An 11,847-nucleotide genomic window follows, 5' to 3' on the forward strand; every position below is an offset into this window, starting at 1 on the left:
TGATAATTCGAAGAGACTTGCAAAGATAACCAATCACACATAAAACAATTCAGAGGAGAGATTCAAATATTTCTCATAGATAAACTTGATCATAAACCCACAATTCATCGGATCTCGACAAACACACCACAAAAAGAGTTAGATCGAATAGATCTCCAAGAAGATCAAGGAGAACTTTGTATTGAGATTCAAAGAGAGAGAAGAAGCCATCTAGCTAATAACTATGGACCCGAAGGTCTGTGGTAAACTACTCACAACTCATCGGAGAGGCCTTGGAGATGATGTAGATGCCCTCCATGGTCGATTCCCCCTCCGGCGGAGCGCCGGCGAAAGCTCCAAGATGGGATCTCGCGGATACAGAAGGTTGTGGCGGTGGAAATAGTTTTTCGTGGTGCTCCTCGATGTTTTCAGGGTACGAGAGTATATATAGGCGAAGGAAGTACGTCGGTGGAGCCTCGAGGCGGTCTAGGGCGCGCCCTCCTTCCTCGTGGCCGCCTTGGCTGCTTCTTGACGTCCACTCCAAGTCTCCTGGATTGTGTTTGTTCCAAAAAGATCGCTCCCGAAGGTTTCATTCCATTTGGACTCCGTTTGATATTCATTTTCTTCGAAACACTGAAATAGGCAAAAAAAAGCAATTCGGGCTGGGCCTCCGGTTAGTAGGTTAGTCCCAAAAATGATATAAAAGTGTAAAGTAAAGCCCATAAACATCCAAAACGGGTAATATAATAGCATGGAACAATCAAAAATTATAGATACGTTGGAGACGTATCACTGCCCGATCAAGGTGCAGTCGCCGCTGCCGTTCTGTACACAGCCTCTGCATCCTCCATCGCCTCCGTCGCATTCTCATTCTCCTCCACTACCAACTAATCTTTCTGCCGCTGCAACATCTGGTAGCAGATGAATTGCACGATCATTCTTGCGTCAGCATCCAAAGAGTCCAAATTCAAGGTCAACATCTTAGCGTCCTCCACATTGGCGGTGATCTTCACCTTGTTTTCCTCAAGCGCAACCTTCCTCTCTTCTATCATGGTCCTCCTTTCTTTGAGCTTGAGCTTCTTGTCCGTCGCCTCCACTAACAATTTGAACCTCTCTGCCTTCTCCTCCTCCTTGATGCCCGGGCGCTTCACGCATGCCTCCTACTCATTTGCCAAGATGTTCTCAAACCTCCCCGTCAGCTGGGCTGCTACACGTTCTCGCTTCGCCCTCTCCTCCTCCCACTTCTTCCCGAGTAAATTTCTTCTAATCTTTTTCGACGGTTCTTGGGTTGGGTCGATAGGGTCACTGGTTTCTTCCTCGTTGGCTTGGGCGGCGGTCTTGGCTATGAAAAGGTTCCACTTCGGCTGCCATTCAACTTCAACCAACAATGCATGATGGTGAAGTTCTTCTTCTCCAATTTTTTGCACACCAAACAAGCACGAGAAGGCTACAAAATAATGCATATCCGGCTAGTGAGCAACAAAACAAATGCATGTCCAGCCAGTGATCAACAAAAATATGCATATCATCAAGTGAGCAACAAAAGAATGCATGTCAAGTGATCAACTTACTTGCTTAGTGATCTGTGCATCACTAGGCCATCGTGCAATGAGATGCTTCAAGTGCCTGCAATACTTGGTTACGTCCTCTTGGATGGTGTACCATCGATGGCTGATGGACTTCCATTTAAGAATTTCAATGTATTCACATCTTATTGAGTTGGTTTAACTCATGTCTTGGAGCTAAGCTTCTCTAAGATGTGAGGACATACCTTGGGCTTGTTGTCAAACTTGATCACATAGTTGAACTTGTGGTCGATGCTCATATGAATTCAGTTGAGAGCATCTCTATCTATTTGAAGCTCATCTTCCTATATGGGTTAGCCTTGCAAGGAAGAACTTTCATTTATCCAAGTTGACAAGAGTGAAATTTATCATAAAGAATTTGTCAAAGGATATATTGAGTGTAGGCTTGTTCCTTGATCTAATCAGTCAAAAGCATAGATACTTGGTTATGACAAGATTGTCCAAGATATGAGTGAATGCCAATCTTGTGAAATGAAACCCATCCAAGTACCTACAAGGGGTTAGACGCAACACAAGGGTACAAATGTATCCAAGACATTTAATCATCATCATAAGAGAAGTATAAAGGATTAGTCATATAAGCTCATCCCTTGCATGCATCCAAACGAGTTTCTACTCTAAATTTGTGGCATCAATGATATTCAACTCACTCCTCAATCGACAAATATCTTCTCATCAAGAGGTTGGGTGAAGATATCCGCCAATTGCTTGTCGGTTCGAACGTGTTTAAGATTTATGTCACCTTTAACAACATGATCATGAATGAAATGGTGATGAACTTCAATATGCTTAGTTTGAGAATGTTGCACGGGATTGTGAGCAATCTTAATAGCACTCTCATTGTCACAAAGCAACGAAACATGCTTCACATGTATCACATAATCTTTGAGAGTTTGAGTCATCCAAAATAATTGAGCACAACATGATCCTGCGACGATGTATTCCGCTTCAGCGGTGGATAATGATACCGAGTTTTGTTTCTTGAAAGTCCAAGACACAAGGGACCTACCAAGAAATTGACATGTATCCGGAGAGGATTTTCTACCAACCTTACCACCGGCATAGTCCGAGTAGGAATAGCCAACAATATCAAAAGATGACCTCTTAAGGTACCAATGTCAAAATTTGATGTATGAATCAAATATCTCATTATCCTTCCCATGACTTTAAGATAACATTCGCTTGGGGCTGCTTGATATTGTGCATACATGCACACACTTAACATAAAAGTCAGGACGAGAAGCACAATGATATGATTAGAGAACCAATCTTTCAGCTGACTGCTCTGCTGTACCCAGCTGCACAGTAAAACACCTCAAAGAAGAAGAAAAAAAACAGCTGCACCGCAAAAATGGGCAGAAAGAAAAGAAGAAAGCCCCGAGACGCGCACGGTAGCCCTCCGGTCGCTGCCGGTGGGTGACTGACTGCCCCCACAACGGCACTCGGCTCCACCCCTCTTCTCTCTTTCTCTCGTCTCCCCTGCCGCGCCGCCCAGTCGCTCGCTCACCTCCCGCCCGCCCGCAAACTCCAAGTGGCCTTCGATTTCGAGCCAGCGCCCGGAGGAGACTCGTAGGCCATGGGGAGGCCGGCGATGGAGAGCAGCAGCGAGGAGGAGCTGGAGGACGACTTCCCCGGCCACGAGTGGATCACCCCGCAGTCCTCCATCCGCGCCGCCTACCAGTCCCAGACCGAGAAGGTGGCCTCCCTCTCCTCCCCTCCTGAACCCCCCTTCCTAGATTTCTTCCCGTGTCGCCGCCCTCTTCCCCTAACACCCCTCCATCCACGCATTGCTGGCTTCTTTTCTTGCCTACCTCTTGCTTCTGCCGCCGCTGCTACCTGGCCCTGCCTGCTCGCGCTTTTAAGCTAGATTGCGATTTTGGATCTAGAGCGGGCATGCCCGTGGCGGCGCGTTGCAGGGGGCAGTCGCTTAGGGGAAATTACCTATGCAGCATTCAGTTACCGAGCCCTTTGGCTCTGGGGGATTGGTAACTAAAAATCTGATCCTCGAATCTTGATTATTCAATATGTGCTGTTCTGTGGCACAATCTGTTCAACTGGGGCCCATCACAGCACAATTACAAGTAGTACAACGTAAGCTAGCTTGACCTTACTGCAATGGAATTGAATGAGACGGTTGATCTGCCTGCATCTGTCTGTTGAGGCCGGTGGGGACTCTGGTCTCTGGTGGTTGCCCGAACCATCTCATCAGTGTGTTGACTGTACTCAGTGAGTAACGCTGTTGTGTTCAACAGGGTATCAGGAAAACTTGCTCTGAGCTACTGGAGCTGAAGGATGCCATCGAAAACCTGTGCGGGAACATGCAGTCGAAGTACCATGCTTTCCTCAGGTAATACCCGTTCTGGATTAGAAAAATGTCTCTGCGGCTGACTGATGCCCTCTATTGTTGTTTATAGTTTCTTCTGTTCTGAGGCTTATCTTGTTGGCCATTGGCTCTACACGGTTTGATGGTCTAGTAGTTGTACCTGCCTGGATTAGGACTTGCAACTAAGACTGTTTGGTCGCCTCATTGACAAAAAGCCAAACTCTTGCAGCTGGTCCTTACACACTTGACACTCCCACTGAGGTCATGCATAGCTGTTAAGAAAATATGTATTCCTTAGAACTAGAAAAGTATCTGCGTGTGTGTGCTATTGCGGTGACTTTGATATTTATAAAAGAACAGCCACTACGAGTACATAAGCACGATTTATTCTTTCCAGTGCAGATTATGTTGAATGTTGGGTAACTGTGAATGGATGATAACCGAACTTTTGTCTAAGTGCATGAATACTCTACCTGATACATGATTCAACTTCATTCAGTCAGTAGAAATTTGACTATGAACTATATACTGTCTTGTGTTTCTATTCTGCACAATTCCTTGCATTTATTGCCAAACATTATTTATTTATTTATGCAGAATATCCGAGGAGGTTGTGGAGGCAGAGCAAGAGTTAATTGAACTGCAGAAGCATGTGTCTGCCCAGGGGATGCTTGTACAAGATCTGATGAGTGGTGTGTGCCGGGAACTTGAAATGTGGCAAAAGTATAGTAAGGAAGAACATGCAGTGGAAAAGGATTTTCAAAGTGAACTTAATGAAATTCTGTCTGTTGATACTCAAGACCCCAAGGTTATTTTTCTGGATGAGATAGACATTTTGCTTGCAGAGCACAAACTAGAAAAGGCACTGCTTGCCCTAGAAACTGAAGAGAAGAAATATATGGTTACAGACGATTCAGGCAAAGAATTAGATGCAGAGATTTCTGCCTATAAGACAGCACTGCTTAAAAGGAAATCAATTCTTGAGGATCAGCTTGTTAGGTATTCAGAACAGCCATCTTTATCTATTACTGAACTAAGAAAATCTTTGTCTGGTTTACTTAGGATTGGTAAAGGTCCTGTAGCCCATCAAGTACTTCTAAAAACCTACGGTTCACGTCTTCACAGAGATGTTGAGGCATTTCTTCCCACCTGTTCAGTCTACACGGAAACTTATTCTGCAACCTTGTCGCGACTTGTTTTCTCAGCTATCTCAAAGGTGTTGAAAGAATCTAGCACACTATTTGGAGATAACCCCACGAATATGAACCGGATTATCCAATGGTCCGAATATGAAATAGAAGCTTTTGCACATTTGGTTAAAGAAAAATCTCCTTTGCCTGAGAGTGTTTCTGCACTTCGTTCTGCCTGCATATGCATACAAACTACTCTCGCTCACTGCTCTTGTCTAGAATCACATGGGTTGAAATTCTCAAAGTTACTTATGTTACTTTTGCGACCTCATATTGAAGAAGTGCTTGAACTGAATTTTAGAAGAGTGAGAAGAGAGATTATTGATTCAGCAAGGACTGACGATATTCTGCTTCTCGCTCCTCAAGAAGGTTCGCCGCCATCTGATTCAGTTGCACCTAAGATGATGCTTACAAACAGTGGAAAGAAGTTTATGTCAGTTATCAATGTGAGTTCTCGCGTTATTGATTATATGGTTTTGTTGATATTTTCATTCTGGATATACCATATTCTCATCGTGTGTAACTGTATATATGAGTTGAGTTCCATGTAATGTTGGATTGCACAATTTGGTTTTGAGTAGCCCTGTCTGTAATTTTGACATGTATTATATCCAATTTATTCCATATGTGGTGAACAACTTGCACCATACCTCCAGGTACTTCTGTAAGTCACTAAGTTTCGAACTTCCCCTGAAATACTTGTTTAACCTTGCCTCATGTGGCTGACCTCACTGGTGGTCACACCTATTTCATGATGGCAGTCAGCACATTCTCAACAGATGCTAGTTAAATTGACACGAGCAACCAAGCACAACTGTAATAACTCCCTGAGTACACCTATGTAGAATTGTTAAGCGCAATGTACTTGCACGACTTAGTGCAGAAGGGTGAGTTAGTTTAGATAACAAACATCTATTAGCAACTAAGTCCTGCTCACGATCATTAGCATGTCTCCCTGTACATCTCCTCACATAGGCCTAGTCATACGGATCTAGCAGGTTTTGTAGCTCAGGTTCTTAGCCCCGCATGCCTCTGTAGTCTGTACATGCCATATATACACCACCAACCAATGGAAATATTCTGCGGCAAATTACTCTCTTGAGTCTTACATGGTACTATCAGTTACCCTTTCTAAAAATCCTCTGATCCTCGCTTCCGCAACCCCCAGTGCCATGGCCGACGACAACTCCTCTGTCTCCTTTGGTCACAACACCAATCCTTTCGCCGCCACCTCTCCCACTGCTTCCTCCATCCACGCTGTTCTTATCCGGCAGCACGTCCCGGCCGTCCTCGACCTTCAGGAGTCAAACTACACCATATGGTGCCCCCTGTTCATGACCGTCTTTCGTGCGTACAACCTCGCTGACCACATCGACGCCGGCCTCCGCCTCGACGGCGCAGATTGGACCGCCATCGACTCGTGCATCCTGAACTGGGTCTACACGGCCATCTCGGTGGAGATACTCATGATCATCGTGAAGCCTGACGAGACGACGCACTCGGTCTGGCTAGCGGCGCCTTCTACGCCCTCCACGAGTTCTACAACTTGTATCAAGGTGACCTCTCCATCACCGCGTATTGCAGCTGCCTCAAGCAGCTCGCCGAGATGCTTTGTGACGTCGGCTCTCCGATCACCAATGAGGGGCTCGTCCTCAACGCGTTTCACGTCCTCAAGTCCAACGACAGCTAGTCGGTGACCAGCATGTTGCTCCACAGCCTGCCCTCCTTCCTCGAGCAGGAGGAGCGGCGCATCTAGCACACGGTGGCCCTGGAGGCTTCACGCATCGGTCACCCAGGTAGCTTCCCAGGGCGGTTCCTCCAATTCTGAGCAGAGCCGTAACAACAGCAGTGGCTCTCAGCGACATCGAGGTGCTGCATGTGCACCCACTGATCAGCTAGCATATGTTATGACAAAAGGCCTACCTTGTCTTCTTTTCGACGGTTTTGGTCCAGCCTCTGCATCGTCTCTGACAACAACCCTGAGTCTGCGGCGGGGTGTTAGTGACCAAGCCCTGCCCACAGCCGTTAGCAAGTCTCCCTGTACATCTCCTTGCGTAGGCCTAGTCATACAGATGTAGCAGGTTTTGTAGCTCAGGTTGTTAGCTCCACACGCCTCTGTACATGCCATATATACACCACCAATCAATGGAAATATTGTGTGGCAAATTATCCTCTTGAGTCTTACAACCTCGGTTACATTTTTTTATCCAGCTGGCTTGGAGATTGCATTTGCCCTTAACTGGTTAACTCCTTTCAATCTCTATTGGTATTGGCCTTGGCTCAAGAGCAAGGACACCAAACTTTGATCACCTTTTTTTTTCATCTGGCTTGGAGATTGAACTTGCCCTTAACCGGTAACCTCCTTTCAATCCTTTGTTTAGACCCTCTCTATTAGTATAACCATTGGCTTGAGAGCAAGGACCTTATTTGACCGCTTAGAACCTGATAGAGGGAAAATCACTCTCTCGAGATATGCTTAAGCTAGCTCAGGAATAGTACTATTTTTATATGCCTTGAAGAGGGGAGTCAATGAGTAGCCTTCTACTCTCGTTTCATATTAAGACTACTAGGTCATTTTACTGGCTAAGCACCTATTTTTGAAAATTTGGATTGAATATTTTGCTGGAAGTGCAATATTTTGAAGTTATTTTCTTTGCTACTATATTATGTACTCGACTGGATATCTGATCATTTAAAGCAGCTGACATCTGGATGTGCTTCTTACAGGATCTTTTGGATCATGTTACCCCAATGACCATAGTTCACTTTGGTGGAACAATTTTGAGCAATTTTCTCCAGCTATTTGATAGATATGTCGAAACACTTATCAAAGTGTTGCCTGGGCCTTCTGAAGATGATAATGTAGTGGAGTCAAAAGAGCCTGTAGAATTAAAAGCTGAAAGTGATGCGCAGCAGCTTGCACTAATTGGAACTGCATATACCATAGCAGATGAATTATTGCCAGCAGCTGTATCTAAGTTTTTTTATATGCAAACCAAGAAGAAAGAAACTAGTGGAACGAGTGAAGGCCTTGGTCCTGGGTCCATATACTCCACAGAATACAAAGAGTGGAAACGTCATCTACAACATTCATTGGACAAACTGAGGGATTACTTCTGCCGACAATATGTCTTATCATTTATTTACTTGGAAGGGAAGTCACGATTGGATGCTAGAATGTACTTGGAGGGGGGTGATGATCTTTTTTGGGATTCCGATCCCTTACCTTCACTACCTTTCCAGGTGATTCTGTTTTAATGATGTGATTCACAATCTCGTCTTGAAATGTAAATTTTACCGTGTTGCTCACTCTAGTGTCATATGTCCATAGTACAAAAATACACATAATATAACTTGGGGCCACCAATGAAATGTAGTTGCTTTGGAAAGTTCCATGTTTTGTGTTTATCACCTTTATTGATGGCCATATTATCGAGACTTGTGCACCGGAGAGCTAGTTTGGGACAGTGATCTTTCTTTCCACAATCTTCTTTGTTTCAGTAAATTTTGTGTGGTCCAAGGGACATAGTTCTAGGTGGTAAAGGCAATGTGTAAATAAATATTGCGCTCATTCTAATCAGACCTTGCACAAAACATACCTGTCTCACCTGAGCATTTTCTTTCAGGCGTTGTTTGGAAGGTTGCAGCAGCTAGCTAGTGTTGCTGGTGATGTTCTACTAGGCAAAGAGAAGATACAGAAGGTTTTGCTTTCAAGGCTAACTGAAACGGTTGTCATGTGGCTCTCCAATGAACAAGAATTCTGGGATGTCTTTGAGGACGAGTCCATCCAGCTCCAGCCTTCTGGACTTCAGCAGGTACCCCATATCAAATTTCGTGCGTGTTTTTTGACGAATGGAGCATCCCGCTCCCATTTTCATACCAAATTTCCTGTTACTTTGATGTACTCCCTCCGTAAACTAATATAAGAGTGTTTAGATCGCTATTTTGGTGATCTAAACGCTCTTATATTAGTTTACAGAGGGAGTACATGTTAAAGGTGCCAATCTTTTGCTCGTTTCAGCTTATTCTTGATATGCACTTCCTGGTTGAGATTGCCGTATGCGGACGGTACCCGCACAGACCAGTTCAGCAGCTTGTGTCAGTAATTATTACTAGAGCAATTGCAGCTTTCTCGGCAAGGGAGGTTGACCCACAAAGGTCTGTAATAAAAAAAAAAATCCGTTGCTTCAGTCTATCCGTTGCGTGTTTGTGTACGGCTGAACATCATGTTGTTCCCTCTGAAATTTTCAGCGCTCTTCCGGAGGATGAATGGTTTCTTGAGACTGCCAAGACTGCAATCAACAAGCTCATGCTAGGGACCTCTGGATCTGAGTCCGACCTCGAAGCGCCTATCGCTCCACATGACGACGGAATATCAGAAGATTCAGATAGCATTTCATGTCTGTCGAGTATAGGGTCTGAAGATTCATTTGCTTCTGCAAACAATGATGACCTAGAAAACCCTGTTTACTTCACCGATCCTGACTCGTAGAGAGCTGGCCCGTTCTTGTAGATGCGAGTCTAAATATTTCAAGCTCGGTTATCCTGTACTTCTCGGAGATGTCATCAATAATTACTAGTATTATTATTATGGTAGCTGTCAAGTTCATTTGTTTGTCCTGAAATCGTTGCTCTTCCTAAGCAAGGCATGATAATTCTTTATTAGGCGCATACAAGGTGCATAAGCAAGAATACAAGTTGTAGCTTGTATTGATCATCACACAGTTCTCTAGGCACAAGAGGGCTGACTCTCCCTTACAACTCCACACTAAAACACATGGATGTATAAGCAAACGCTACAATTAACTGCAGCAAACGATTTCATACACTTCTGCTCTCTGTGTCCTTAGAAGCACATGTCGAGGAGGCAGCAGCAGCAGATGGCTGCACAGCTGAAAAATAACACAGAATCACAGATGATGAATATCTCAGTGTATCCTTTAATATCCCTAGTGTTTTTGCAGGTTTCAGAGATTACTATAATGCACATGAATAAATGGCTTGTAGAAAAAAAAAACAGGCCACAGCTTGAGTAGTGAGGTGAGGCGGGTGATAGCGAGAAAAAGGTGAGGCGAGACGTGAAAGCTTACCATCCTTCCAAGAAGCCCTTGTCACCGCGGCTCTGTGTCTGCGCTGGCTGCGGGGCACCCATGCCCGCGTCGTAGTTGGTCGGGTAGCCCGGCGGCGGCGGTGGCGCAGTCGGCGCGTAGCACGCCGCCGGAGGCGCCGCCACCACGTAGTTGGCCTGCGGGGGTGGGTATGCTGCTCGCCACCACGCCAGCAAGAAGAAGAAGAGAAAAAAAAAGGCCAAACCATCAGTTCACGCGAAGGTAAGCGGCGAGCACGCGCGCAGGAGCCATTTTGGAGTCCTGTGGAGTTACCGGTGACCGGAGCCTGCTGCTGCTGGTTGAAGTAGCTCATGCTCGACCGGACGCAGCAAAGCCTCGGCTCAGCCGCTCGGGTGTTGGGAACTGGACGGACCTGACGGCGGGTGGTCTGAGAGGCAAATGCAGGCTATATATGTAGAGGATACGTGCGGGTGAAGCACACGGGGACGTTCGACTCGAGGTTGCACGAGCCATTGAGCGTAGCTAGGAAGGACGGCCGGCCGTTTGGGTTGCGAACAAAATCCGGCGGAGTGCCACATGCAGCGTGGAGAAACAATCAGATTCAACCTCGCAACAAAACATAATCAGATTCAGACAGGATCTCGGCCGGCAGGCACTCGACTGAATATGTTTTCTTTTAGCGGTACTCGATTGAATATGTGCAAGGTCTACCGAGAAAGGAATGTTGGAACCGCCAACTCCTCGCCACGCTCCTCCTAGCTCTCTCTCTCGCCGTTGCTCTCACCGAGGGAGAAGAAGATCAGAGGAAGAAGAATGGCACGGTGACACGGTGGTTTTTCCCGGCGCACGAACGCCAACACCCTCGAGCTCGTACTCGACACACCGCACCGTTACAACGATCACCGACGCGGCTTTATACCCGGAGCCAGCGACCGGGCACGCACCCACGCTCCCTCCCCCCTCGCGCCCGCGATCTGCCCGCCATGCTCGCGCCCACGACGCGCTCTCCGCGCACGGGCCACGGCATGACTCCAACAGAACGCCCGCGCTCACCCCGCGCGGCTCGCCAACGGCCAGCGGTCACACACACACACTGCATGCACCCGCACGAACACGCCCGTGCTACCCACACACACGCGCTAGTCGCCGCGGACCCGGCGCACCCGACGCGTCCTGCTCGCGCCCATACACGAGCTGGTCGCGCCCGACACGCCACCTGCGGCTTATTAGCCCTACATTTCACCTCCCTAAGCCGCAGCTCAGAGCAGGCCACCGTCCTCGACGCCGGCGTCCGCCATCATCGCATGCTCCACCGCCGGTGCCTTCTTCAACTGCGGGCACTCCCGCTTGAAGTGGCCACACTCGCCGCATTTATAGCAGCGTCCCCGCCGGTTGTTGCCGAAGCCCGACGCGTCGCTCCGTGCGTCGTCATCGTCTCGTGCACCTCCCCGCTGCCGCTCGCGCGCCCTCCACTACGCCGCCGTGAACATGAGCGCGCCGTCCGCTCGCTCGCCGTCTGCCTGCCCACGACGCCGCAGACGCTCGCCGAAAGCTTTCAGCCGCCCCAGCGCGTCCTCGAACGCCCTGGCGTCGACGTCACAGAACTGCTCGATGCCGGCCACCGTCGGGTACAGGCGGTTCGGCACCGAGTCGAGCAGCTTCTTGACGAGGGCAGCGTCCTCCAGGGTCGAGCCCAACGC

The 11,847-nt window shown here is 47.4% G+C and overlaps 2 protein-coding genes across 2 annotated transcripts; one reads left to right on the plus strand and one right to left on the minus strand.

The window, feature by feature from the left end:
• Positions 1-2,966: 2,966 nt before the first annotated feature.
• LOC123044513 (exocyst complex component EXO84C) lies at positions 2,967-9,669 on the plus strand. The gene is made up of 7 exons (XM_044467255.1): positions 2,967-3,261; positions 3,818-3,912; positions 4,486-5,524; positions 7,806-8,321; positions 8,705-8,893; positions 9,100-9,236; positions 9,330-9,669. Exons 1-7 carry the CDS (start codon positions 3,142-3,144, stop codon positions 9,568-9,570), a joined length of 2,337 nt encoding a protein of 778 aa, XP_044323190.1. The 5' UTR covers positions 2,967-3,141; the 3' UTR covers positions 9,571-9,669.
• A 51-nt stretch (positions 9,670-9,720) lies between these two features.
• LOC123044514 (cysteine-rich and transmembrane domain-containing protein WIH1-like) lies at positions 9,721-10,554 on the minus strand. Its single transcript, XM_044467256.1, has 3 exons — positions 10,460-10,554; positions 10,169-10,340; positions 9,721-9,970 (listed from the first exon to the last, which is right to left on the minus strand). Exons 1-3 carry the CDS (start codon positions 10,497-10,499, stop codon positions 9,925-9,927), a joined length of 258 nt encoding a protein of 85 aa, XP_044323191.1. The 5' UTR covers positions 10,500-10,554; the 3' UTR covers positions 9,721-9,924.
• Between the last annotated feature and the right edge of the window lie 1,293 nt (positions 10,555-11,847).

Source organism: Triticum aestivum, chromosome 2B (genome assembly GCF_018294505.1).
Source record: "Triticum aestivum cultivar Chinese Spring chromosome 2B, IWGSC CS RefSeq v2.1, whole genome shotgun sequence".
NCBI classification, from domain to species: Eukaryota; Viridiplantae; Streptophyta; class Magnoliopsida; order Poales; family Poaceae; genus Triticum; species Triticum aestivum.